The sequence below is a fragment of the Notechis scutatus genome, chromosome 2 (assembly GCF_049901735.1).
Source record: "Notechis scutatus isolate UNSWTSFEM ecotype Mainland chromosome 2, rNotScu1.2, whole genome shotgun sequence".
NCBI classification, from domain to species: Eukaryota; Metazoa; Chordata; class Lepidosauria; order Squamata; family Elapidae; genus Notechis; species Notechis scutatus.
The window spans coordinates 26,792,048-26,819,793 of record NC_142010.1 but is presented as its reverse complement, the minus strand read 5'-3'; the positions used below and the strand labels follow the sequence as shown (position 1 = coordinate 26,819,793).

General features: G+C 46.7%; 4 protein-coding genes across 11 annotated transcripts in view; 2 read left to right on the top strand and 2 right to left on the bottom strand.

Moving 5' to 3' along the window:
- LOC113426549 (major histocompatibility complex class I-related protein 1-like) overlaps positions 1-20,231 on the top strand; it is a 405,199-nt gene extending 384,968 nt beyond the window's left edge. The window contains exon 6 of the mRNA XM_087953911.1: positions 18,822-20,231. Within this exon, the coding sequence (XP_087810037.1) occupies positions 18,822-18,826 (5 nt within the window). The 3' untranslated portion in view covers positions 18,827-20,231. The remainder of the gene's footprint in view (positions 1-18,821) is intronic.
- LOC113428608 (major histocompatibility complex class I-related protein 1-like) overlaps positions 1-27,746 on the top strand; it is a 684,789-nt gene that overhangs the window by 106,323 nt on the left and 550,720 nt on the right. For 2 of the 7 annotated variants that reach the window (XM_087953875.1, XM_087953871.1), the window contains exon 1: positions 4,567-4,759. The exons of 1 other annotated variant lie outside the window; for it this stretch is intronic. In XM_087953875.1, coding sequence (XP_087810001.1) covers positions 4,690-4,759 — 70 coding nt within the window. In that variant the 5' untranslated portion in view covers positions 4,567-4,689. Of the gene's footprint in view, positions 1-4,533; positions 4,760-8,881; positions 9,158-12,235; positions 12,512-16,140; positions 16,423-27,746 lie in introns of those variants that run through there. 4 more of the 7 variants (XM_087953870.1, XM_087953868.1, XM_087953867.1 and 1 more) reach the window with 4 other exon arrangements.
- LOC113428433 (major histocompatibility complex class I-related protein 1-like) overlaps positions 1-27,746 on the bottom strand; it is a 103,141-nt gene that overhangs the window by 30,299 nt on the left and 45,096 nt on the right. The window lies entirely within an intron of this gene.
- LOC113429339 (class I histocompatibility antigen, F10 alpha chain-like) overlaps positions 1-27,746 on the bottom strand; it is a 99,196-nt gene that overhangs the window by 63,542 nt on the left and 7,908 nt on the right. The window lies entirely within an intron of this gene.

Below are 27,746 nucleotides of genomic sequence, written 5' to 3'. Positions count from 1 at the left end.
CCACCCAGCTGATCCCTCTCTTGAGGAAGCCACAGTTCTCATGAGTGGGATCAACTGGGCCGATTGGTGCTGATCCCTCAGCCTGGGCGGTGGGATTCCTCCTCTTGGCTCCCTCCCAGATTGACTCTGCCTGCTTTTTCCCTCTCTTGGCAGCAGGAGTGGACAGTCCCAGCATGAGGAGAGAGGAGAGGAGATCAGCTTTCTCCTGAATTAGGCCGGACTCTCCGGAGGAGCCTTTCAGGCCCATCCTGCATGCCTGGAACCAGGATGTATTTGGGGGTCTTTGGCCTTTGCTTTTATCATTGGATCAGTATCCTTTTGTATTAGGATTGAGGAACAGAGGAGAAAAGGACATCTTACGTGTTTATAATTGTGGAATCAAAAAGATTCAAATTGTGATTAGTAGATATTATTTTATTTTTTATTTATCTGTATCCTGCTGAAGGCATTGAAGATATCCAACACACTTTCTCCTCCTATTTTCCCCACAACAACCACCCTTTGAAGTGGGTTGGGGGGTCAGAGCGAATGACTGGCCCACCCAGCTGCCTTTTGTGGCTCAGGTGGGACTTGAACTTAGAATCGCTTTCTAACCTGGTGCCTTAACCACTACACTAAACTGCCTTGTCTAGCTTGTAATAGCTTTGTAGTGTAGCTTGTAGCAACTATGTTGTTGTTTCTGGTGACCTTTAATGGGTTTCTGGTGATTAACAGGTTTTAGGAAAGGGCCCATGGCGAATGGGGCAAGGAATAGGACGAAGAGTTGCTGGTTTTACTTTAAGGCAAAGTGATAAACTGCTAATTTTCATCATAATTGCTTGGATTGAAAGTGGAGGTTTTTCTCTCTTATTTTTCTTATTGTATAATAGTTATATAATAAATAGTATGTGCCATGTACTGCCATGTAGGGATTTTGACACTTAAGAAAAATGGAACAAGAAGCTTCCCACATCGTGATGTGCTGAACGAATATATATTTTTTCTGCTGCCAAAGAGAAGCCGACTTTGCCACCTAAGCTGGTTATTTAGTGGCTTTGCTCCCTGTTTTTTTTGAAGGGGAGACTAGGAAGGACCCAGGGTGACCTTTGGACAATCCTCCACAGGTAGAGAAGAGAGGAGGGGGCTGGATGCCTGCAATTCTTGGTAAGGAGATCAGAAGGTCTGATCTCTTGCTTTCCTTTCCCTTCAGCTACTCCGCTTTCTTAAGCGCACCTGGGTTTTCATTGCATTTCTTGAAGCTTTACAATCTCTTGATTTATGACTAGTTCACTTCTGACCTATTTTATAACCTGGACTTTTACAGCTTTTTTTTCCTCCTCTTTCATTGTTTACCATTAAATTCAAATTATTATTATTTTAATTGTAAGAAAGGAGGAGGTGATAAAGAAAATAATGGAATGTGCTGAGATGAGTAGATTGACACTGGCAATTAGAGAGCAAGAAGAAAAAGAATATTATAAAATATGGGATTTATTTTTATCAAAGGTTAGATAGAAAAATAGGAAAATGAAATATAAATATAATATAATGGTTATTATTCATTATATTTGGGAACGAGGGGCAGGAGGAGGCACGCACACACCCGCGGCTCACTTTCCCAGCTCTGCCCAGCCCTTACGGCTCTGGCGTGGCCCTGGCAGGATGAGCGGAGGGTCCGGCGGGGAGCCGCTCACTGCCCGCCAGGGCCGCGCCAGAGCCATAAGGGCTGGGCAGGGCTGGGAAAGTGAGCCGCGGGTGTGTGCGTGCCTCCTCCTGCCCCTCGTTCCCAAATCTCGCCAGGCGAGCCGCGGCTTCCTCACCTCTCAGCAAGCAGGAGGAACCTCCTGCCCGCTCCTCCGCAGCGCAGATGTTGACCTTGCGGGGAGAGAGAGGGAGAGATCCTCTCGGGCGAGTGCCTTCCCTGCAGCCCTCCGCACAAAAGGAGGACCCACCGGTAGGGGAAACCGAGCTGCGGAGGCAGGAAGGACGGGCTGGCGGGCGCTAACCTTGCTCGTTCTCCCCGTGTCGGGCTAAGGGTGGTGGCTGTTTCCGCTGCGAGCGGCTCAGACCCGCTGCTGCTGCTCCGCAGCCGCCCGCCTGGCCTTTCTTTGAGGTGGAAGACCTCGCTGGGCTGAAGGGACCGGCGTGTCAGAGGCGCGCAGTGTAGGGAGGTCGGGGAGGAACGGAAGAGGCCCCGGGAAATTAGCCTCCTCACGTGGGGTTGGGCTGCCCTCTCGGGCAGGGGAGACTTTGTAAAATAATTCGCTTTACCTTCGAAAGCAAAGGGAAGACGGGAGCGCCTGAAGCCAAGTGTCTCCTCGGGGCTCCGGTTGCAGTGAGGAGCCCTGACTGGCCGCACGTGGCTGTGCCAAACGCCGCAGCAGCAAGGGAAAAGGGAAAGCAACGGTGGCCCGAACCCGAAGGTCTCCCGAATATCCAAGCTGTCGCTGCCCGCCCACCCACCCGAGGATGCAAGGGGGAATTAAGTCACCCCGAAAAGACGCCCTAGCCGTTTTTCGGAGGTCAAAAAAAAAGGGCCCAGCCTTATTATGTGAGAAACACGGTACAATGGTCATAAGTGTGGAAAATGGTCATATGTCTTTTTTTTCAGTGCCAACATTGAATGGTCAGTAAATGAACTCTTGTAAGTTGAGGACTACCTGTATAGTGGATGCTTTCTGGGCGAGGAGGAGTGAAAATTGGGGGGTCTTTCACCCCAATGCCCTCAAGGGCTCCCATCTTTGAGAGCCTGAAAAGGGCACAAAGCTGGCGTCTCCAACCTGCAACACCAGAGTCACATTCAGCCTTGGAAAGCTAATAACGCAGCCCCACAAAACTTTTAATGTTGTGATAAACAATAGAAAAATAATAGAAGTGTATACTAACTATATTTGTACACAGCCCAAGACAATTCCTTTTCCCTCGGTACTTCCCAAAAGATGGGACAAGGCTGCTTTAAAGCGTTAGGTGAAAATTCACTCTGTATTTGAGCGCCTTCTGAATCAAAAGTTTTAGAAATATATTTATTTATTAGAGTCCTCTCCATCTTGAAAATGCCACAAGAGCCTTTGAGCATTTTCATCCAGAGCGAAGAATACTTGGAGTTTCTGACCTGCCACAACCATCAGGAAATAAAGATCAGGTAAAAGCCCAGGTGGGCGGGTGGTCAAAAACATCAGCAGACATAGAACCGGTTCTATGTCTCCTGCTCTTCAGAGCTACTGGTTCTACAGAGGTGGACAGAACCGGTAGAAACACCCCCCCCCCGATTCTGAAGTTGTTCATCATAGGAAATGTAAAATCAGCCAAATTTGGGGATCATAATAACAACTGTAATCGGAAAAGGGATTTATTATTTGAGTCCAAGGAGTCTCCAGAAGAACCGGCAAAGGAGAGAGCAGCCATCTTAGTTTACGGTAGGAAAAGGGAAGAGTCTGAAGCTTCCTAAAGATTCATGGCTTCACCAGAGAAGAAAAGGAAGCAGGGAATTTATATACTGTGTTTGACCCCTCTGGAATTTTTCCCTAGAAAGAAATATCTTCGCCTTGAAGAGGCCACAAAAGAAGCCTTTGAGCATTTTTATCCAGAGCGAAGATCCTTTCGGGAGTCTGAGGTAAAACACAGAATCATAGGACTAGAAAGGACCTCAGAGGTCTCCTAGTCCAACCCTCAGATCCAGGCAGGAGGAAACCTTATACCATCCCAGCCTCACAGTTCTCCATTTTTGGAAACTTCCAGTGAGGGAGCAGCCACAATTCCAGGATGTAAGTTATTCCACTGATGAATTGTTCTCACTGTTAGAAAATTTCTCCTGACTTCTAGGTTTGATCTCTCTTTAGGAAGCTTCCACCCATGGCTTCCTTCATGCCCTGCCCTCTGAGGCATTGGAGAAGAGGTCCATCCCTTCTTCTCTGGGAAAGCCCCTCAAGGGCTGGAAGACAGTTAACAGGCCACAAACACAATCCTTCTGTTTTTATTTTTTATTTTAATTTGGTTTGTCAATTGCTTACAAGATAATAGGTATAAGTAAAAACATAGTTATGAATACATGGACACCTATAAGAAAAATAAAAGAAACAATAGGACAGGGACGGTAGGCACGTTGTTCCACAGGCTGGGCCTCCCTGGCTCTCTCAAGGGTTCCTCCTCCTTCCCTTCAACCTCCCTCCATCGTCTCTTTCCAGGCTCTCAGCCTCTTCCTGGAATCCTGGAGACCGGAAGTGGGTCCAGCACTCCAGGGGGGGGTTCACTTCGGCACCATAAATTCGGCACCATAAATTCGGCACTTCGGAAGTCTCATTTCTCTTGATGCTGCTCTCCCTCTGTTGATCCCAAGACTGCGTTGTTTTTGGGGAAGCTCCACCTGACCCCGCCCCCCACTGCGAGGGGCTCCCCTCCCCCTCGCCCCTTCCCCAGGCCCAGAGAACCCCCCCTCCCCAGGCCCCTCAGTTCCGCCCCTCCCCCCCCAAGAGGCAGAAGGGGATTTCCTGATGGAACTTTCGCTTTCCTTTCCACGCCCCCTCTCTCCGGTTGCGCCTGGAAGTCTGCCTAGCAACAATGACGACATGGGGATATTCTTTTGTCTACTGGTTAAGCTCGGCCAATCGCGGGCTTGCTCTGGGTTGTTGCGCTGTTGCTCACGCGGGGCGCGTCTTTCTCTGCCTGCGACTGTCCAGGAGATCCGGGGGCTGCTTGAGGGTCGCGGCCAGGATGGCTCTGCGCTCTGCGCCCCTCTGGCTCCTGGTGCTGCTGGCGGTCGCCCTACGGCAGAGCTGCGTTGGTGAGTCCCTTTGGGGCCTTCGGGAGTTCCGGCCCCGTTTACCTTCCAGGGACTCTTTCTCTCTCCGCCCCCAAAAGTTTATTCCCAGAAATAGAGTCCCTGATTCGGTCCTCTTTCCAGTCCGCTCCCCTCCCCCCCCGTGGCCACTGTTTGGTTAGCTCCCAAAACGTTGAGGGGACTCTGCTGCCTTTCCCCTAACCCCAGGAGAGCCCCCCGGGGAACAGGACAAGGGTGGACCCTCCAGGTGTCCGTCAAGTCTACCTGGGCGCCCCCAAGCGCAGTTCTTTCCCTCCCCGAAGTGGCGATTGTCGGAAAGCGGCGTTTGCAGGGGATCAGGTCAATTTACAAACTTCCTGGCTGTCTTCGCCCAACCCCCCTCCGCCTGGGTCGCCTTTCCTGCCTTGGGGCTTTGCGGTTCTTTCGGGCTTACGGTGCTGGGAGGACCCGGCTGGTTTCTCCAATCGGATCCGTGTATTGGCAGGTGCTGGTGCAGTGGAGCGATGGGGCCAAGGTTGTCCTGTGAATGCAGCAGCAGGATAAGTTTCTGGAGGGAAATCCTTCTTAAACTATCTTCCTAAAGATCCCTCCTTCCTGATTGTCACTTTCTCCTGATCCCCACCATCACCCGGTGGTCCTCAACCCCCAATATCCCCAGAGCTTTTTTGTGGGACAGGCAGAAATTTGCCTCCCAAGAGGTTCCTTCTTCCATTTCAGAAGCTCCCGACATGGGGCAGTTTGCAAAATTAAAAATTATTTAAAATATGTAATTATTCCTTAGTAATGAGTGTTCCTGGCTGTTTGGGTGTTCCTGGCTGTTTGCTCTGAGAAATTATCAATATAGCAACTTTTCAAAAGACATTAAAAAAAATTGGCAGGAACTTAAGGATTAAATAAACTGGCTTGCAGGTTTAAAAAAAAAGAGAGAAAGAGAAGCAACTCTGGATGGTGACCGCTTGCTTGGGCACAGAGAGGCCCAAATTCACCAGCCGTTCCTGACACATGCACTATTGTGAGGATGCTAAACCTGTGTTGTAGTCACACGTGGCATTTCTAACTTGAGGAGGATTCATGACTGTGAAGATGCCCAATCTGAGTTACATTCACACGTTTCTCCTCTCAGTCAGACTTCAGACAGTCTCAATGCTCAGCCCCACAAGGGAAAGAAGCCGGTTCTTCTGGATCACAGACAGTTCGATCCGCCCTCCTTCTATAGGAGAAAATCTCTGATCCCTTTTGGATTCTGAAATCTCCCCAGAGCAGGAAGTGGATCTGGGATCCCTCTCCCCAAAAGCTCTGAGAAGCCCCTGGGATTGTGGGGAGGAGCAGAAAGAAGGAGGCCCAGGCCTTTGCCTTGGACTGGGAAGGACTGGGAGGCCATACTGGAGGGAATAGGCAGTGAGATTGTTTTTTTCTCTGGGCTGTGCAAGTCTTTCCTTTTTCTAGGCAGATGCAGATTCTGCCCAAATAAATCCCATGAAGGATCCTGAAAATAATCTTTAAAATCTTTGGTGCCCTGGAAGAATTTCTGATCTGAAGAGCTTTCAGAATGGACACCAACAAAGGGGCCTTGGAGATTTCCCAGGAGTGTTTTGTTTTTTGATTATTTTAACCTGCTTAGAAGCTGTTCTTTTTCTGTTCATTCTTTTTCTGGGCAGCCTTAGAGTCTCTTCCGTGTTGCATTTTGACAATGAAAACTAACCGGTGACTAAATGGTGACAGGACCCTCCCCACAGAGGCTGGGTTTAGGGAGGGGACCCCAGCTGAGTCCCCCACCCACCCAACATGGATGGTCTCACCAGGAACTCCCAAGCAGCCTTAGTCGGTGCAGGGGGTGGGGCCAGGGTGGAGAGGCCCCGTGGGTTTCTGGGTTGAGAGGAATTCTGGGAGTTGAAGTCCACACTGAAGTCCAAGTGGCTCAGTTAGAGAAACTCTGAGTTAAGCCTTGAGAGTCGCAGCTGATGGGGAGCTGAGATCACTGAGAGCTTCTGCACTGGAGACGAATTCCTTCTGTGTCCAATCATATTTGACCAATAAATAATTCTATTCTATTCCATTCTATATTCTATTTTATTCCTATTTCTATTCCATTCCATTCCGTTCCATATCCTATTTTATACTTATTCCCATCTCTTTCCCTATTTTGCTACTGTCCTCCCGAGTTGGCTGAGGGGCATTTCTGCCTTTCTCAGAAAGTGCCAGATCAGCATCAAAAGAGGGAAAGTTTCAAAGAAAGTGAGATTCAGAATAAATCTGGAGCCTTTATAGCACCTGGGAATTATGGCTTCAGACCCTCCTTGGGTGGCTTGAAATCCTTTATTTATTCTCTCTTGGGAGAATCACAGATTGTCTGTGGCATAGCAATAGCACCAGCGCTTAGACTTATACAGGTAGTCCTCGACTTGCAACCACAATTGAGCCCAGAATTTACGTTGCTAAGTGAGAAATTTGTTAAGTGAGTTTTGCCCCATTTTACAACTTTCTTTCCCACATTTGTTAAGTGAATCACTTTTATTGTTAAATTAGTAAGATGATTGTTAAGTGAACCTGGCTTCCCCATTGAGTTTGCTTGTCAGAAAATTGCAAAAGATGATCACATGACCTTGGGACACTGCAACCGTCATAAATATGAACCAGTTCTCAGGTGTCTGAATTTTGATCATGTGACCATGGGGATGATGGTCATAGGTGTGAAAAATGATCATGTTACTTTTCTTCAGTGCTGGTGTAACTTCGAACGGTCACTAAATGAACTTTTGTAAGTAGAGAACTATGTCAGGATTCTAGCAATCGACCTAATTAAATCATGATTCTCAAGCCAAATTTCAAAAAACTTCAAAGGATTTATTAGAAGTGACATACTGGCACTGCCCCGTGTGAAGCCAACTCTGGCGTGCATCATTTACAGTCCCCTGTGACCCTGTTCCCCTCCCCGCCCCCCTGGGTGTCTCCTAAACCAGATTCTCCAATTGAGCCCATTCACAGGCTGGGTGTCATCATTCACGTTCTCCAATTAAATATATTCACGGGCAAAAGCTCTGGTAGTTTAGTTACAACCTTTTAAAGAGAAGAGTTGGAATGTACCTTTGCTTTCAAACTGCTGCAGTGTTCTTCCAGATTTCCTTCCTTCCCCTCCCTTTTTTTAATGGAAAAAACAGGCATAGGAATGTTTTATGAGTTGACAGACTACCTGTACTACACTGCATTACAGTGCTTTACAGCCCTTGATAAGCGGTTTACAGAGTCAACCTCCAACCATTCTAGGTCCTCAGTTTGCCAACCTCGGAAAGTTGAATTGACCTTGAACCAATCAGGATCAAACTTCTGGCCGTGGGCAGAATTCGCCTGCAATGCTGCATTTCTAACCACTGGGCCACCACGGCTCAAGGTACAAAGTCAGTTCCTGTTCAAATGCCTGAACTCTGGGACCGAGGGGGGAGGAAGATCCAGGAGGCTTCATTGCTGCTCCCTTTGCCCCCCCCCCCTTTGCCTCCCCATATCCCCCAGGCAAGCAATTGGGTTTCCCTTAAGGATCCTGTGGATTCCCGCCTCCCCTTCCCCATTTTACAAAATCCTCCCCTCAGATCTGCACCTATTAAGAATCCATGTTGGCCCTCAGTGAAGTCAGAATTGGTTGTTTTTTTCCTATTGAGGGAATCAGGTGGTGTTTCCTGCTGCATTTTGAGCTTCTGGGGATGGAGCCCCCCTTCTTCCTGTGGGGCCACTGCAGCCTCTGTAGGGCAGAGACTGAGCAGTGCAGAAGGGGGGGGGTTGAGGGAGGCTTTGCTGGAAGGGGGGAGGGCACAATTGGAGGGGGGGCACATAATTTGAGGATCTTGCTCTCTCTTTGGCCCTCCTTTCCCTTCCCTTCCTCTCTCTCCCCCAACCTCCCTGCCCTCCAACCCTTCAGGCCCTCCAGAAGATGCTCCTTTGTCCCTCAGTCACTCCCTCTTTCCACCCTTTGCTTTCTCTTCCATCTTCTCCCCCTTCATTTCCTCCTTCCATTTCTGCCCCCACCCCCCATCTCTTCTTCCTGCCAGACCTGAACAGCAGGCCAGCTATGCCCCACAGGATCAGGGCCCCTGAGCAGAAGCCCCTAACTATGCCCCTCTGGCTTCCTTCCAGGCGCCTCCTCCCACTCCCTGAAGTATTTCTACTCTGCCACCTCAGAGCCCAGTCAGGGGCTGCCCCACTTTGTTGCTCTGGGTTATGTGGATGATCAACTCTTCAGTTACTACGACAGCCACAGCCGGAAGCTACAACCTCGAGTCTCCTGGATGGAGAAGGTGGGGGAGGAGGATCCCCAGTACTGGGAGAGAGAGACCCAGAATTTTCGTGGCGCTGAGGAGACGTTCAGAGGAAACCTGGAGACTGCGAGGATTCGCTACAATCAGAGTGAAGGTCAGTGATGGGTCTGGTGTCTCCTCCGGTCCCATATTCCCCTCCCCAGGAACCAGAGGGGAGGAAATGGGGGGGGTCCCTTCAAAAGGAAAAGCAGCCTCCACACCTTTTAAAAAGTCTTTTCTTACATATTTATTCTTTTTTTTAAATCAACATAAGATTGTCCTTGTCTCCATAGCTGATGTTTTCTGCCAATTGCAGTTAATAAAAACGTATTTAAAGTTATCCATCTGTCTGTCTGATTGTTGATGTGGATATTGATATAAACTGAGGTAAAAAGAGACCAAAATCTCCCCTCCCCCCATGGAAGTTGGAGGGTCCTTAGTGGATCTCCTGCTGTGGGGGAGGAAGGGAATCACAAGTCTCCCCCCCTAAAGGAAGTGGATCCTAAGGAGATCCTGGGGGAAGCAGGTCCTCCTTCTTCTGAGGGATCAAGTGCAGATCCACCTGGGGAGACTAGATCCCTTTCCTTCTTCCCCCTTGTTGGAGGGAGGAGTGGGGCCCAAATGCCAGGAGCTTCTTCTCATCCTCCAGTTGGAAGGAGAGGCCAGGAGGCCCAAATGGGGTGGGGGGCTCTTGGAGGGGGGGGTCACAGGGCCAGGATCCTCCCAATCTTGAGGGGGAAACAGAGAAAAGAAACAAACCTCCATTTGGGGCCCTTCCAGAGTCTCTCAGAGCCATCATGGCTTCCCATCCTTGGTCCCTCAGGCTGAACTCCTGCCCTGCCCTCTTGGTGGGGCTGCCCTGGAGGAGGGGAGACTCTTTCTTCAGCAGCTCCCCCATTCTGCCATCATTGGGGGACAAAATTAACCTTCAAGAAAGATTACTTGGGGGGGACTGCAAGGAAATGGGTGTTTAACAATTGGCTGCTTTTGGCTGAGAAAAACCTTGTCTACACGTCAGCCATTTTCCCTCCTTTCATCCAAGGGACGTGCAGCCTGGCCTTCCACCCTTTTCCTCCCCCCCCCCTCCAGAGAGACCCCAGAGCTCATCCAGTCCTGCCCCTGATCCCCCAGGATCCCCCCAGATCCCTCCAGGCCCCCTGCTGGCCTCCCAGGGGAGCAGAGCTGCACCCAGAGGGTTCCCCCTGGTGGAGGAAGGAGGAAGGAGAGCGGCCAGAGTGGAGGGGAGCCTCCTTTCCAGGCTAAAGAGCCCCAAAGGTCCCAACCTTTCCTCAGAGGGAGGCTCCTTCCACCCTCCCATCGCCTGAGTCGCCTCCTCTGGACCTTCCCCAGCTCCCTCCAGTCCTTTTCTGGGGTCTTTTGAGCAGAAACTGCAGAGAATATTCCAGATGTGGAGGCACCCTTGATTCATGTCAAGGTTTATGACATTAGCCTCTCTGTGTTTTCAATAGTATTTTAATGATCCCTGATATCCTGTTTGCCCTTTAAATTTTTTATAAAATTTGTATTAAACCTTTTGAACAAAAAATAAAAACTAATAAAAAGTAACATAAAATAAAGGAGATAAAAAAACAGAAATCAGAGAAGAATTAAAAAGTACAAGAAAAGAAAACAATTGAATAAAATAAATAAAAAAACATGAATAAGTGATTTCTGATATTCTTCACGGCAGTTCTAAATATAAATATCTTTTAGCCCCTCTTAAGCAGCCTTCCTCAACCTTTTGACCCTGGAGGAACCCTTGAACTATTTTTCAGACCTCAGGGAACCTCTAAACATCCAGGCTCAAAGATGGGCTGAAATTGTTTCCTGCATAGACTTGTAGAGATGCATTAATAGTGTTCTTACACTAAATATGAAACATGAAACTTTCCTTTTCAGTGTGATCCCTGTGCTTTCTTTTTGCTGCACAAATATTCAATTCTGTGCCAAATTTGAGATAAGAAAATACAGATTTTATCTTCAAGTGAAATAAGACAATTTCTGTCTTTGCTTTTGATGCTTCTGAAATAAGACTGAGCTTGTTCTGAGAAGTTGAAAACAGCAGCCAAATACTTAGTGCGTTCCTGTGAATGGCAGGAGATTCTTCTTGGGCAGAAATCCAGAACTATTTTTCCCATGGGGAGATCAGGGAATCTCCTCTCGAGGGAAGGATCGGACTGCAGCTCACGAGGATCTTCCTCTTCCTCCAAAGGGAAGTTCTCAGGCTGAGCAGAAGATTCAGAGAAAGGATCCCTCACCCGTCATTCCTGGGTGTGGAAAGGGAGGGAAAGGACCTGTCAGTTTAGTTCAACTGTACTTACAGGTAGTTTCTCCTTAGATTTGAGAGTTTCTGGGGTCCTTTCTCTCTCTCAAGGCCAAACAGAAGTAGAAACATTTCAGGATTCCATTTGTTGTTGTTTTTCCAAACATTCACTTTTGTTTTAAATCCAAGAATCTGTTCACTTGAAGACGAAACATCTTCTCCAGGGCCTTGCAGAGCCTGTAAACTTCAAGCTCCTTTCAAAGGTCAATAACCCTTTGGGTGTCCAGATCAGACTGGGCCACTTGCTGCTGTAGCTGAGGAAAATATTCCTTTGTGGCCCTTCAAGGCTTCATTCCCACATTGCACTAAGCCATGGTTTGTTTCTGGTTAGCCCAAAGTGGGAACCAGCCCTTGTGACTTGGTTTCATTTGTGGATATAGACCAAGATTTATGGTCACAGGGATCCCTGAAAACTTTTTTGCAGATCGACCAGATCCTCTTTGAGGCCATGAGGTTCTCAGTCCCTCTTAGCAGCCGCAGATTCAGGCAACTTTTCTCTCCCTCTGGGATCCCTTCCTTTCCCCCCAAGAGTCTCCCCTGCAGAGGAACAGCAGAAGGAAAGATGGAAATGTCTCAGTCCCCCCGTTTATTCTGTGACTCCCCCTTTTCTCGGTCTCCCTTGGGATCCTCTGCTGTCTTTTCCAGCTTCTCCTTTTTCCTGGGGAGGTTCAGGGGCTCCATCCTGGGGGGGAAATGCAGGGAGGGAGGTCGAGGGAGGGGAGAAGGGCGGCTAGTGATGGGGGCTTTCTTTCCCTTGAACTCTAGGGAGGAAATGGGGGGTGTCAGTGCCTGTGTCAAGGTCCCTGCAGGGAGGGAGGGTCTCTGCCTATCTTGAGGATTCCCCAAACCATCATCTTGTCCCTATTTCAGGCTTTCACATAATACAGTGGATGTATGGCTGTGAGCTCCAGGCAGACGGGAGCAAAGGAGGGTATAACCAGCAAGGCTACGAAGGGAGGACCTTCATAACCTTCGACAAGGACACCCTCACTTGGGTGGCTCCCATCCCCCAGGCCCAGATTACCAAGAGGAAATGGGACGCTATTCCTGGAAAGAATGAGAGAGACAAGTCCTACCTGGAAGAGGATTGCATTGAATGGCTGCAGAAGTACCTGTCCTATGGGAAGAAGATGCTACTGAGGACAGGTGAGCATCTGGATCCAGGCTGGACTTTCCTCCTTGATGGCCGGATTTCTCTGACACCTTCAGCCCCTTTGGGTCCCTTGTCTGGAGCCTGTTTGCCCTGGTGGGAATCCTCCTCCTCCCCTTCCAGCCCCTCTTGCAGGACACGGGAAGCCCTGTTTGGTTCCCATTGCCAGGCAGCCATTCAGTGGACCAGGAAATGCAGCCTCTCCCTGGCAGGAAAAGCCCTTCAGGGTGTCCTGTTCACTGCCCACAATGAGGCAACCATTTGGGGCTATTCAGTGAAACCTCCATTAGCCAAACTGTAGTCAAGAGTGATGGGCTCCCTTAATTTCCCCCCATGAACTCTCCTCCCCCCACATCCCACAGGGGGCTCCCTCCCAGTCTTGCACCTGATTGGGGCACCTCCCATGGCCACCACTGTGGGGGCTCCTCTTCTGCCCTTCCTGAGACACCATCAGAGCCCCCACTTGGGCAAAGAAGCCCATGGATGAGGGGTTCTCTTTCCAGGGTGGGGGGATCCCCCATAGTTTGTGTAGATCTTTCTCTTAAACCTCAAACAGGTTCCCTCAGTTCTGACTTAGTGACTCTTTCCTCAAAACGGCCCCCTCCCCACCTTCAGGGGGCCCACATTATGACCTTTTCCTGTCATTTGTTATTAATTCACCATCTAGACCACCCCTCCCCCTCTTGGCTCTTTGATCCCTCCAGGATCAGCTGGTTGAGATTAGGATCAATGGGGGAATCCACCCCCCCTCAGATTGCCAACAGCCCCTCCCTGCCAGGGAGGACCTTCTCTCTCTTCCATTGGCATCACCTCCCTCTGCCCCCCCCCCTTTTGAGAGACAAAATCTGTTTTCCAAACAGATCAGTGAGAAATTCCAAAATCCCTGAGCCCCTTTTTGCTCTGATTCTGGCTCTCTTGCTCATAACATTGTGGTTGTGTCCCTTGGAAAGAGGCCTGGAGCAGCCTCAGATTCTGGGGAGAAGAAGAGGAACCAAGAAGTAGGGAGCAACTTCTGTGTTGTTGTGGTTGTCTTTTTTTTTTAAACAAATTTTATTAATTTTAAAAAAACAATACACCAACAAACAAAACATAGAATAATAACATAGGACATCTTTTCTAAAGAAAACAAATAGAACATCTTATTTAAAGACAGGATAATTCCAAATTATCACATTTCCATACCAGCACAGTTTAATATGCATATTCATCTTATCCGTTTAACTTCATATCTTTTCCCAACTTCTCTTTATTTCTCCCTTTCCTTCTATTCAATTATATTTCTTTTGCCTTAAATTGTATATATTCATTATATCCATCTGTCTTATTTAAAATTTCATTATTCTCTTCCAACATTCTTCTAACGTTTTGATAAACAAACAAAACACAAAAGATAAATACATAAAACTTCTTTTTGGAAAGCGGCTTACCCCGGGTAACATCTTTTTATACAGACATAAATCAAGTTCATGCTCACTTAATATACTATTTCATATCTTATTTAACATTCTATATTTTCTATATATTTTCTCTCTTCATTCACTCTCTTAATTCTATTTTATTTATTTCATCTCAGTTTAAATAATTATACTTGCATCTTTTGTCCGTTCTCTTTCAATTATCTATTTTTCTTTTCTTTCTAGTACAATATTTCTCCTGTAATCACTAGTTGAAGTATGACAACTTTTTATCTTTCCCCTAAATTTAACGCTTAAAATAATACATACTTTCCATACTGATTCTGCTTAGTACATTCTAAGTATCACATTTTAGAATAATAAAACAAAAAAAGAGAGAATTAGGTTTATAAAATAGTAAAGACAATATTCCATAAAAAGTTAAACTCCATTGTTAAATCTTAAACATTTTTATACGTTCTCTTTAATGCATTATTAACTCATATAATATTTCAGTTTTCTAACTCAATTTCAAATGCTAATATCTACAATAGAATCTTATGTACTTTTGCAGAATCATTTTTTAAATTATTGTTTACCCTTTATCGCTGAAAAAAACCTGTTTTATAACATCTTGTTTTAAACCTTTATGACTTCTCTTTCCTTTTTCCCTTCCTTTCTTATCAATTCTAGCCTTTTTACCCCCCCCCCCCCTTCTCTCAAACTCCACTCTCTTAATCTTCCCTCTCTGTTGTATTTCTCTTTTCTGTTGCTTTCTGACATTGTATCAATTTTTCATCTTATTTTTCCCTTTCTTGGTTGCTTTTTTAAGTTCTGAATTCTCCGTTTTCTTTCCCCCATTTCTCTTTTCTTCTTCAAGTGAGATAGTCTGTCCATTAAAGATGGCTTCTTCTCCTTCATCCCAGCCTTCTGGTTGTTGTATTTCTTGGTAGGTAGAAATCGCCATTTCTAAAAAGTGAAAAATAGATCCAGAAGAGCCCTTGCCTTCTTGTTCCTCTTCTTTTAGCTTTTGAAATTCCATTTGTAATTCTTCAACCGATAGTGCCATTTTTTTTCCTTAAAAACAACCCAAATGTTTTTAATCCTTCAAGAAATAGTTCCCAAAAATCCAAAAGTCATAAAGCAATCCAAATCAGAATAAATTGTTTCATTTAGCATTTTCTTTTTTTTGTATTTTCTCTTCCTGGGGTAGAGTTCAATTACACAGTCCCAAAGTAATTTATAGAAGTCTTATTGTCATTTATTTCTAATCTTATAAGCTGCAAGCAGTCTCCTTCAATACAATCTTAAAATAAATTCTTTACCTCTTCCCTCCCACTTATAGCAAAAAAAGTTTTAGTTTTTGATTCCGATGTTCAGAAATCTTTTATCCTCTTGGCTTTAAGTTTAAAATTTGATTACCTTCTATGCCCAAGCAGGTTTTTCCGATTTCCATCAGCTATTTCCATAGGGAGGGAGAGTGAGAAAAAATAACTTTCCCTTTCACTTTTCTTCCGCCGCTTTCCAATCTTCTTAGGAAACAATGTATCATTCAAACAATTAAGATTCCAGGGTTTCTAAAAGTTCCTTGTCCTGGTTCAGCCAAAAAACTTTCACTTTCTCCAACTTCCTCCTGCACAATCTTACCCGGCTGCAGACTTCTTTGTGGCGGCCATTGCTGACCGCCACTCCACCGCCTAGGGAAAAAGGAGTTTAGCCGGCTGAGGAGGGGGTTTGCGATACCCCCAAGCCCCTGCCCGGATCTCCTCTCTCTTCGGTTGCCTCTACGGGGCAACCATATCCTCCAGATCCAGCTGGATCGGAGGCACTTCGGCAGCAAGCGCAGCAGGAACCGCGCACAGTCGCGGATTCCTGCCGCCGCCGAAGCCTGCAAACCGGAAGCAGTCTTGTGGTTGTCTTGAAAGGGAACTTAAAAGATCATCTCCACTCCCCCTCCCTTGAAGGTTGCAGCCCAAGATCAGTCAGAGTTCAAAAAAGTCAGAGAGGAATTTTCTTGGACCCTCAATTTGGGAAAATCAAGAGTTCTTGTGGTTGAGCATTTCCCAGATTTGGAGCATTTCCTGAAACTTTTGGAGATGCTGCAAGTGTGAAGTATAAATCCTGGGGTTAAAACTAAGTGGTGGGAGACTTTCCTGCCCCTCCACGTTTCTCGCCCACCTTCCAAGCTCTGGAGGGGCTGAGAGTTAATTCTGGGGGTGCCGTTTCTGCAGAGCCCCCAGGGGTAACAGTGAGAGGCAAGACAGAGGTGGAGGATGGGATGGAGACGCACATCTGCCGCCTGGATGGCTTCTACCCCAGGGAGATCGATGCCTTCTGGACGAGGGATGGGGAGGTCTGGCAGAAGAAGACCTTACATGCGCCTGTGGCCCCCAACGCGGATGGGACCTACCACTACTGGCTCAGCATCCGGATCGACCCCAAAGAGAGGAGCCGCTATCGGTGCCACGTAGAGCACAACGGCCTGCAGGAGCCTCTGGACCTGGACCTGGAAGGTGAGAGGCTGCAGGGAGGGGAAGGCTGGGCTCTTTGGCAGGCTGGGAGGTGGTGGGAGAGGAATCTGGCCCCAGGTGTGTCCAGGTGTGAGCATACCTGAGCTTTCATCCATTGGTTTTTCCAGTGTTTGAGGTGCAGCTGCAGGGACCACAGCATAGAACTGACTTCAGGTGATGGAAACTATAGAATCCCATCACAAGAGTTGGCCAATCCTGATGAAATGCCCTCAGATCCTCTCTTAGGCCTTCCCTGTTTCTTGCCCCCAGCACCAGAAACAGATTTCCTTTTGTTTACAATTCCTAAAGTACAAGAATCAGGAGGAGTCTGGTTGCCCCTTTTGTGAAGGCCAAATTTTGACTAAAATGGATGAACTGCAGCCGACTTCAGGAAATGCAGAGAGTGGCTGGACTGATGCATCAGGAGTCAGAAAAGAGGCTAAGAAGTCTGAGTTTTATTGCCATCACAGACTAACAGGGTTTCTTGCTTTAAAGGTCAATATGATCTGATATGTGAATTCCTGAGGCTCAGCAAAAAACCCAAGGAAAAAAGCCCCCTCTCAAAGAGTTCTGTATATGCTCAGAAGTGTCCTTAATGTACACTGGACTTTCAAAGTGGCAAAATTCAAATTCAGATTTTTTTATTATGATTGTCACCACAATACAATAAATATTCAAATGTAATTATTATGCTGATATCCCAGGCAAAATAAAATATTCCTTTTATCTTTGTTGTTTATAGAAAGCATCAATTCACAAGTGGCATAATTGCTATTCAGTGGGAATCCTGAATTGCAAGAGAAATTTAAATTTAAAGTTCTCTCCTCAAACCTGCCCCCCCCCCAAACAATACCAATTTATAATGCCTTGGTAAGACCATCCGTGGAATTCTTCATCCAGTTCTGGTTGCCATGATATAGAAAAGATGTTGAGACTCTGGAAAAAGTGCAGAGAAGAGCAACAAAGATGATTAGGAGCCTGGAGGCTAAAATCTATGAAGAGCAGTTGCAGGAATTGGGCATTTCTAGTTTGATGGAAAGAAGGACTGGGGGGTGACATGATACGTTCCAATATCTCAGGGGCTGCCACAAAGAAGAGGCAGTCAAGCTATTCTCCAAAGCACCTGAGGGCAGGACAAGAAGCCATGGGTGGAAACTAAACAAGGAGAGAAGCAACCTAGAACTGAGGAGAAATTTCCTGACAGGGAGGACAATTAATGAGAGGAATGGCTTCCCTTCAGAAGTTGTGGGGGCTCCATCACTGGAAGCATTTAAGGAGAGACTTTGAGAGCCACTTCTCTGGAATGGTATAGGGCCTCCTGTTTGAGCAGGGGGTTGGACTGGATGACCTCCAAGGTCCCTTAAAACTCTGTTATTCCGTTATTCTATTTCTGCCATTTGTGGGACCATCTAGAAGCTGGATATCACCCTGTTTCCTTTTCATGCTGACGTTCTGGAAGCACATAATACAATTTTATGCTATTCCTGTAGTGGCCAAAGAAATGAAAGTTGTACTTTAAAAAAAGGCGAGGTGATATAAACTATTTTACTTTAAATAATAAAATGCAAACACTCAAACAGAAGAAAAAAATAGGGTACAGATTTGCCCAATTCCACTCAGAGTCATGACTTTTTGGGGCAGCCTATAAAAAGGACAAAAATGTTTTTGTTCAACACATTTTGTTTTGTTCAACACATTGTGTTGGTGATGTTTTTGTTTTGTAAGCTGATGAGAGTCACAAGGTGGCAAAGGGCTACTTTTGAGTCCAAAAGCGAAAGATGAATCCAGTTGCCTTCATGCTGGGCTGGTGGGAGAAGAAGGCAGCGTCAGGAGGACACGTCCTCTAACAACGGTTAGCAAGGCTCCTTCATGTTACCCTGAGAGGGACACAAAAATGAGCTCATGGAGATTTTAATTTTGGGTATTTCCAGTTTTCCCTTCTTTAGGCCTCTTCCCTGATTGGGAAGATTGTTTGGGGTTCTCCTTCAATGGCAGAGGATGGACTTCCAGAGGGTCCTTCAGTCATGGATGGAGAGGGGGCTTCTATCCCATCCTTGACCCCATCTGGGAATCCCTCCCTCCAGAGGCTGAAGGGAACACTGGACTCTCTGGAGGCCATGAATACATTTACACTTGTCTCTGGACCGAAATTGGACTTGTGCATTTGAGGGGAGGCATCCATACCTGTGGGGCAGATTCTCACCCATCTTAGGATCCAGTCCCAGCCCTGCCCCTCCCCTCACGCAGCTCTAGAGATCCCGCCTGGCTGATCCCTCTTGAGGCCGCTGCTTCTGCTCCTTCACAGGGCTGATGTTTGGGGATCCCTCAGCCTGGGCGGTGGGATTCCTCCTCTTGGCTCCCTCTCAGACTGACCCTGCCTGCTTTTTCCCTTCTCTTTGCAGCTTGAGTGGACCATCCAGCATGAGGAGAGAAGATGGGATCGGCCTTCTTCCGAATTAAACAGGGGGAACCCTTCGGATAACATCCAGCACGCTGAAATCCAGGATCTACTTGGGGTCTTTCATCATTGCTGATGAATGACGAAAGACCCCAAATAGATCCCGGTTTCACATGCTGGAAGGATCTGAAGGGCTCCTGTCTCATTTACCACCTTTTGTTTTATGACCAGTTGACTTCTGACCTATTTTATAACGCCTAACTCGACTTTTTGCAAGTTTTTTTCTATTCTTTTTAACGATGATATTCAAAATTATTTTTTAACTGTAAAGAACTTGCTGTGGATTTACAGTTACATTTACACAGTATTATACTTGCTCTTTCTAGTTTTTTCAATGGGAAAATTTCCCTTTCTTTAATCCTGGAGGGGAACAAACTCTTTCCCCGTGGAAGCTGTTGCTTATCTGCTTCTCTTGTCCACGAAGAGAGAACGTTTTTCATATCTTCGAAAGGAGATGAATTATTTTGGGAGATAATTGAAAAAAGAAGGCTCTCCAACGTACCGGTTTTACTTGAAAATATAAACAAAAGATTTGATGGGTCAAGAACGTTTCTGGAAAATCAAGATGATATCCCAAAGCAGGAAATAACAGTCGGACCTGATTTGCAAATTGAGGAATCGGATTTGTCGCTGTCAGATACAAAGAATGCAAAGTATTTGGTTTGTCAGAAAAGATCAAAAAGAATACAAATACCAAAAATCCGAGATTATTCAACATAGGTGTTGCAGCGATATTTACAACGGAAACTTAATGAACTTTAGAAATGAGATGCAATTGTTGGTAAAATTCCTAACTGAAATCCTAAGGAAAGGTTTTACTACAGTATTAAGAACCAAACAAGAGTATTTGACCTGGACTCAGAGATAATGATCGGAGCGATTTACGATAAATAAGGAACCTTGTAGACTTTCGATGAATAAATTATAATAAGGGACTGTTGACAGAATGCTTTGAATTTTAACTTTGCTGTTTTTCAACCTTTTAACTATTTTTCCTTTCACATAGGTGAAATGATATGACAGGTCAATTAGGTTGGAAGTAGATGTACAAGATTATAAATTTTAGACTTCTTTTGCAAGGCGGGAAGTTATTATTGTTGCCGTAGGCTTCTTAGCATTCAACTGGGGGGGGGGGCATAATAGGTATTTTCCTTTTTTAATTAATTATTTCCAATGATTTTGTTTAGTTTTGTTCTGTCCCTGTTCAATCATTCTGAATAATCTTTTGAATAAAATAAAATGGTTAATTCTAAGCAAAATGGAACAGGAGACCCACAGTTTGGCCTGGCTCCCTTCCCTATTGTGAGAATATGAAAATTGTTTGCTGAAAATAAATGCTTTTGCTTTCTTCTTCCCTGACAGTTTCTGCCTGTCATTGAAAGTTGGGAAGAGCAAGGAATTTACCCTCCTTGTTGCTCAGAGAAGCCAATTTCACTCTGAGTGGGAGGAAGGGGAGGAACCAAGGCAAAGCCTGGAAGGAGCATGAAGTGTGTGTTGTGTGTGTGGGCTCCTGCGGGCTCTTTTGGGGAGGAGGAGGCAGCCATTTTGGGGAGGAGGAGGCAGCCATTTTGCTCCCACGTCCAGCTCTTTCTCTAGCATCACCAGCTGCTCCTGTGTAAAATGGCTGTTTGGGCTTGGCTTGGTGGTGGCAGCAACAGAGGCTGCTTTTCCTTCAAATCCACGTTTGCCTCAGGCTCTCTGAGCCTCACCCAGGGGGTTTTCAGGAGACGGGAGTTCAATGCCCGCCAGAGCCACCCTGGTCCCCTTAAATAACAAGGATTTCCCCCTCCTGGCTGTTCAGAGACCCTGATGTCACTTTGAGTGGTAGGAAGAGGAGGAACCAAGGCAAAAACAAGGGGGCTCCTGTGTGGTCCTTGAGGGGGAGGCAGCCATTTTGCTCCTGTGTCCAGAGGTTTCTCTAGCCTCAGGGTCTTGGGCAAGTGGCTGGTCTCTGGGCCTCACTCAGGGGCCCTTCAGGAGACAGGAGTTCAATGCCCGGCCAAAGCCGTCCTGGTCCCCTTGCAGAAGGGCAGCTTCTCCTGCTTCTGGAAGATCCTCTCTGGGCTCTTCAGGTGCCCAATAAGATGCGGTGGCCCAAGAGTGGGGAGACCCTTGATTGATGAGAAAAAAGATCCCCATATTACAGAAAGTCGTCAACCTACAACTACAATTGGCTCCAAAATTTATGTTGCTAAGTGAGAAATGTGTTAAGTGAGTTTTGCCCCATTTTATGACCATTCTTGCCACGGTTGTTAAGTGAATCACTGCACTAGTTAAATTAGTAACATGGTTGTTAAGTGAATCCGGCTTCCCATTGACTTTGCTTCTCCGAAGATCAGAAAAGGGGACCCCATGACTGCGGGACTCGTGCAATCGTCACAAGTATGAGTGTGGTTGCCGCGTCCAAATGTAAATCACGCGGCGCTTGAGGATGCTGAAGGGTCATAGTGTGAAAATGGTCATGTCTTTTTTTTTTCAGTGCCATTTTAACTTTGAAAGGTCACTAAATGAACTGTTGTAAGTTGAGTGAAGGGGGTCTTTTTCACATCAATGCCCTTTGGGGCTTCCCAGATGCCCTCAAGAGCTCCCATATTTGAGAGCCTAAAAGGGAGAGTTTCCAACCTGCAACACGAGAGTCACATTCAGCCTTGGGCAGCTAAGAATGCAGCCCCAGAAAACTTTTTAATGTTAAACAATATAAAAAAATAAAAGACGCATATATTAACTATATTATATAATTTATACACTTTATATATCTGCCTCTGTGGCGCAGTGGTTAGAGTGCAGTACTGCAGGCTACTTCTGCTGACTGCGGCCGGCAAATTCAAATCCCACCAGGCTCAAGGTTGACTCAGGCTTCCATCCTTCCGAGGTGGGTAAAATGAGGACCCAGATTGTTGAGGGCAAGAGGCTGACTCTGTAAAGCGCTGTAAATGTAAGCGGTATATAAGTCTAAGTGCTATTTATTTATTGTTAAGTATGGAGAGTAATGGAGACCAGACATCTGACCAGTGACTTCAACTCTTTAATAAGTAATAGAAAATAACAGAGCATCACATGGGCAGCAGTAACCCTTTTATAGGGTTAGCTGCTGCCTTATTAACCAATGAAAATGTGCAACAAGTTCAAACTACTAACCAATAAGAAAAGTCCCAAAAGTGTCCAATCATGGACTAGTTCTGTGGCCCAATCCCAAGTTGTTGTATAAGGACCAATCAAGAGTGCAGGTTTTCAACCCCTAATTTGCATTTAGGTTATTCATTTTTATTGATTCACAACACCCCTCCCCTTGGGTTCCGTTTGAGGGAGCTGTAATAAAATCCTCAAGGTAGGCAGGCCGTTTGGTCTGCCTGGATGATTTCAGGCTCCACCGGGTTTTGTCTAATGTCCGGTTCGGTGGAGCGTTTGGATGACCTTTGTTAACTTCTATTTCGCTGCACGGGCGATTCCGTGCTGCCTTCACTGTGGTTGTCTCTGCAACTCCGTGTTTCCTCGGGGTTTTGCAGTTCGTTTTCCCCGTATTAAAGTTCCCAGAAAACGTCAACTCCCTCCCCGCTTCACGCCCGGTGCTTCGCTGGGCTGTAGGGCTCCCGTTGACCTGCTATTAGTTGTATCAAAGTCAATTCCCTCGATACTTCCTCCCCCTTGAGTTGGTGAACCAGGGAAGTCATGGCCGCTGGGTGGTAATCTCGATCGGAGCTGGTCTATGTGGCGATTCCACACCCTCCCATCATCTGTTAGTAGGCGGTACGATCTAGGCCCGTGAGGTGGGTAACGGTTGCGGGTATCCATAACGGGTCGCCGGAAAAGTTTTTTGCAAAGATTAAATCGCCTACCTTAAATTTCCGGCACTTGCTGCTGGAGCGAAAGGTTTTTCCGGTGCGAAGCGGGTGGAGCCGGTCAAGGTGCCGATCGTATTTTTCCGCCCCATAAGAAGTTCAGCGGGTGTTTTGTTGGTCACGCTATGGGGCGTGATGTGCTGTAACAAGAGAATTCGATTGATTTTCTCATCGATGTTGCCAAATTCCATTTTGTGAAGGGTCTTTTTTACAAATTGTACCATGCGTTCTGCACGCTCCATTCGCCGCAGGGTGCTTGGTGGGCGAGTTAGCGCATGGCGGATGCCCCGATCAGCAAGATATTGTTCAAAAGGCAATGCAGTGAACTGTGGGCCGTTGTCTCGAGACCAACACGTCCGGAAATCCGTGTGTGGCAAATAGTCTGTTTAATTTATTAATAACTGAGTCTGTTGTAGTTGTATGCATTCGATGAATCTCGAGCCAGTTAGAATAGGCGTCGACAGTAATCAGGAAAGTGTGACCTTTGGTAGGCCCCAAAGTCAATATGATATCGGGACCACCGGTCCCTCGGCATTTCCCATTCGGTTGGGCTTGCTTTAGGTGGGCGTTGCTGACGTCCTGGCAACGTTGGCACGCAGCAACCCAGGCCTCGATTCTTTTGTTGATTCGGCCACCAAGCATAGCTGCGTGCGAGTGACTTCATCCGCATAATACCCGGATGTCCCTCATGCAATACCGCCAAAACAGTCTGTTGCAATTTGCCAGGGATTACGACTCGATCGCCCCCACAAGATACAGCCTTTTGGGAAAACAGCTCGGCTTGGCGGGCTTTGAAGGCGCCCATTCAGGTGCTGTTTGGTCCGTCGGCCACACCCGTTCAACCCAGCGTAGTATGTGTTGCAGAACTGGGTCACGTTTAGTTTCAAAAGCAATGTCTCTAGCCGTCAAGGGTGGTGCATGTAGAGCTTCGATCTGTAGTGTTGAGAGGGTTGGAGCTAGATCTACAACAGCGTCTGGGAGCGATGTTCTGCTCAATGCATCGGCGTGGAGAATCGATTTCCCGGGCGGTGTTGCAAGGTGTAATTGTAGGCCGCCAAGAAGTCACACCAACGGGTCATTCTGGGTGACAATATATACGGGGTTGGTTTATTACCCGCAATGATCCCCAATAGCGGTTTATGATCAGTGATTATTGTGAACGCGACGGCCATAAACATATTCATGAAATCTTTTAACTGCAGCAACAATAGCTAAAGCTTCTTTGTCCAGCTGACTATAATTTCGTGCTCAGCTTTAGCTAAGGTTCGCGAAAAAACGCGATGGGGGCCTCCGTTCCGTTTGGTAACACGTGGGCCAGAATTGCCCCAACCCTGTAAAAAGGTGATGCATCACACGTGATAGTGAGCGGCAGAGTCTCGTTGTACTGCATAAGTACTGAATCAGAAGTTAGCAATGTCTTTACTTGTTGGAACGCATGTTGTTCCCGTTGGTTTCCAAACCCACGTTGCTTTTTGTTCTAATAGTCTATGCAATGGTTCAGCTACTGTTGCTTTGTGGGGTAAAAAAACATTATAGAAATTGATAAGTCCAAGGAACGCCTGTAGGTCTCCCCTTGTTCCTTGGGGTGGGTGCCTTTTTAATTGCTCGTAATTTGTCTTGGTCGGGATGAATTCCTTGGCTGTCCAGGAGATATCCCAAAAATTCTACTTTTTCGGTACATAACTGGCATTTATCTTTTTTTTTACTCTGAGGCCTGCATTTTGGAATCTTTGTAAAACCTCTCTGAGTCGTTTTTCTAGGAGTGTCTTTGTTAGGTGCGGCGATGAGTACATCGTTCGAAATAGGGGACAACGCCTTTTATCCCTTGTAACAACTCTTTCCATTAAACTCTGGAAGATTCCAGGGGTGACGCTTACCCCAAATTGGAGCCGGTTGCATTTAAATGCGCCTATATGTTACGATCGTTTGGGCCTCGGCTGTGGTTGGGTCTACAGGCAATTGTTGATACGCCTGGGCTAGATCTAGTTTGGTGAAAACTTTCCGCCGCCTACAGGGAATGGAGTAAATGTTGCACTACCGGTACTGGGTAAGCACTTTGCTGCAGTGCGTGGTTTAATGTGGCCCGGTAGTCTCCGCAAATTCTTAGGGACCCATCAGGCTTGATAGGCGTCACTATCGGGGTTCCCAACGGGCGTGGTCGGTGGGTTCCAGTACGCCCTGCGCTATTAGTTTATCGGAGTTGTTCGTCGATTTTAGGCTTCAAGGCTGAACGGCACCTGCCGGCTTAAGGCGGATGGGTGCTATCTCAGGTTCAAGTTAAATGAGATTGGGGTCCCCTTATACTTGCCTAGTCCGTTTCGCCAGCAAACGTCTTGGAATTCTTGCACGAGTGCTCCCTCCCAATCGACGCTCTCGGCCTTGTGGACTCCGGCTACAGTGATCCCGTGCGGCCTGAACCATTGAAGGCCTAGAAGACTAGGCCTGTCTCGATCCACCGACCATTAGTGGTAGTGACGGCAGTCAAGTCTTTGAATGAGACCTGGAATTTGGGACCCAACAACGGGAATTCTGTTACCCTGATAGTCTTTGAGTATAACCCTTTGAGGGTTAAGGTCTTGCGGCGGATCGTGGAATGAGCTGTTGGAGCGTTTTCCACGATACCATCGAGAGGGAAGATCCGAGTCTACCTCCATCACGCAAGGTTTGTTTTCGATGGCGACCTTTACTCCGGATTTTCCCGGCATCAATGGATGTAGCGTGGCCTATGGTGATTATTTGGTGGGTCTCTTCCCGCGGGTTTCTTTCACGCCTGGTGGTAAGTGGTGGACGGTTTGTTTCTGTAGGAGCGGTTCGGTTTTTCTCGTGTGTACCGAAGAATCCTGAAGACTGGTATTCGCCTGTCGGGGTTTGGAGTTCTGTTTGCTTCTGCAAACCTTTGCGATGTGACTCGTCTCCCGCAATAGCGGCAGAGTGCGCCGAGGAATTTGCAACCGGATCGTGGGTGATTGGCTCCGCAGCCGGCACTGCGGTCGCTAATGGGTGTTGTGTGGACTGGTCTCTCCGTTCAAGTCGGTTGACCTCTTCCTCATCGCTGTCGGACGGGGACTCTAGGTCTTCGTGGTGAGTTGATACCAGGTGTCTCTCCGAGCGAGGGCGAGGTATCTGTGGCGAGTTTACGTTGCGGTGCGTTGGTGCGTCGCATTTGGGCTGCCGACTTCTTGGTCGCCTCCGCTGCCGAGGCTTCTTTAAGGGCATCGGTGAGGCTGATGTCCCCTTAGCTATAATTTTGCTCTGGATCGCGCCGTCTTCTAGGCCCAGAACCAGGCGGTCCCCGGAGGGCTTCTTCTAAGTCTGCGAACCCGCAGAGGCCTCCTAGGTTCCGGAGGTCCGTGATGTAATTGGCAAGGCTTTGGCCCTTCCGTTGGTCCCTCTGGTAATATTCGTGTCTTCTTACTAGGGTTGGCACTGGCGGGCGCAGAGTGAGCCCGTAGTAACGGCTCGAGGGCGTCCCAGTCCATTTCTTTTACCTCTGCTGGCTTGGCAAGCTGGCTTTGCCATTTTAAACACAGTTGGCCCACAATGAGTTAGAAAGATAGCTCTTTTTTGCCGGTTGTCGCATCTTTCAAATTGTTGGTCTCAGAAACATCTGGAACCGATCCATGTAGGCCTCCCATTCTTCGGTTTCTGGGTTGAATGGAGCGGGTGGTAACGGCACCGCTGGCCATGTTGCCGTTGATGGTGCGTGTTCGACCATCGTGCTCTGTTAGTTGCTCTGTAAGTTAGTCAGCTCTTCGGTCTCCGTATCCCACCTTCGTCGCCAGTGTTAAGTATGGAGAGTAATGGAGACCAGACATCTGACCAGTGACTTTAACTCTTTAATAGTAATAGAACATAACAGAGCAACGCTATGGGCAGCAGTAACCCTTTTATAGGGTTAGCTGCTGCCTTATTAACCAATGAAAATGTGCAACAAGTTCAAACTACTAGCCAATAAGAAAAGTCCCAAAAGTGTCCAATCATGGACTAGTTCTGGCCCAATCCCAAGTTGTTGTATAAGGACCAATCAAGAGTGCAGGTTTTCAACCCTAATTTGCATTTAGGTTATTCATTTTTATTGATTCACAACATTTATGTATTATTTATTTATTGAATTTATATTGCTGCCTATTCATCCATTGCAACACAAGGCGGCTTACAGAATGTAAAACCATATTTAAAACAAAAAAACAATAAAAACTAGCAAAAAGAATCAAATAAATAAAGTACAATAGAACAAAATCTGGGGGAAAATCGGCCTTACAAGGGTGCAGCCAAGCCAATTGCTTTTCACCCAATGCTGCCCAAGAAAGCCCAAAGGTGGGACATGGCTGCTTTAAAACATTTGGTGAGAATTCAATCTGTATTTGAGTCCATTCTTCTGAATCAAAAGTTTTAGAAATGCATTTATTTATTAGATTCTTCAGACTGGCCAGCTTCATCTTCAAAATTCCACAAGAGCCTTTTTGAGCCTTTTCATCCAGAGCAAAGATCACTCGGAGTTTCTGACCTGGAATATAGAATTGTAGGGCTGGGAGGGACCCCAGAGGTCTTCCAGTCCAACCTCCGGCTTAAGGCAGGAGAGCTTATACCATCCTGGTCAAAAGGTTATCCAGTTTATTTCTGAAAACCTCCAGTGATGGAGCAGCCACCACTCCAGGAGGAGAACGATTCCCTTGAGTAAAGGTTCTCTCTGTTGGAAGTTTCCTCCTTACTTCTAGGTTGGAGTTCTCTTCTACCCAGGATTTTTTTTGGGGGTCCTCTGGAGAAAAGTCAAACCCTTCTTCTTGTGGCAGCCCCCAAGTTCTGAAAGGCAGTTATTATGTCTCCCCCCCAATTTTTCTCTGCCAGAGGCTACAGATCCCTCCCTCCCTCTCTTGACCATAAGATTTGCCCTCTGGATCCTTTATTTATTTATTTGTTTGTTTGTTTGTTTGTTTTTGTAAATTGCTTACAAGATAATAGGTATAAGTAGAAAACATAGTTATGAATACATGGATACATATAAGAGAAATAAAAAAAAAAAAGAAACA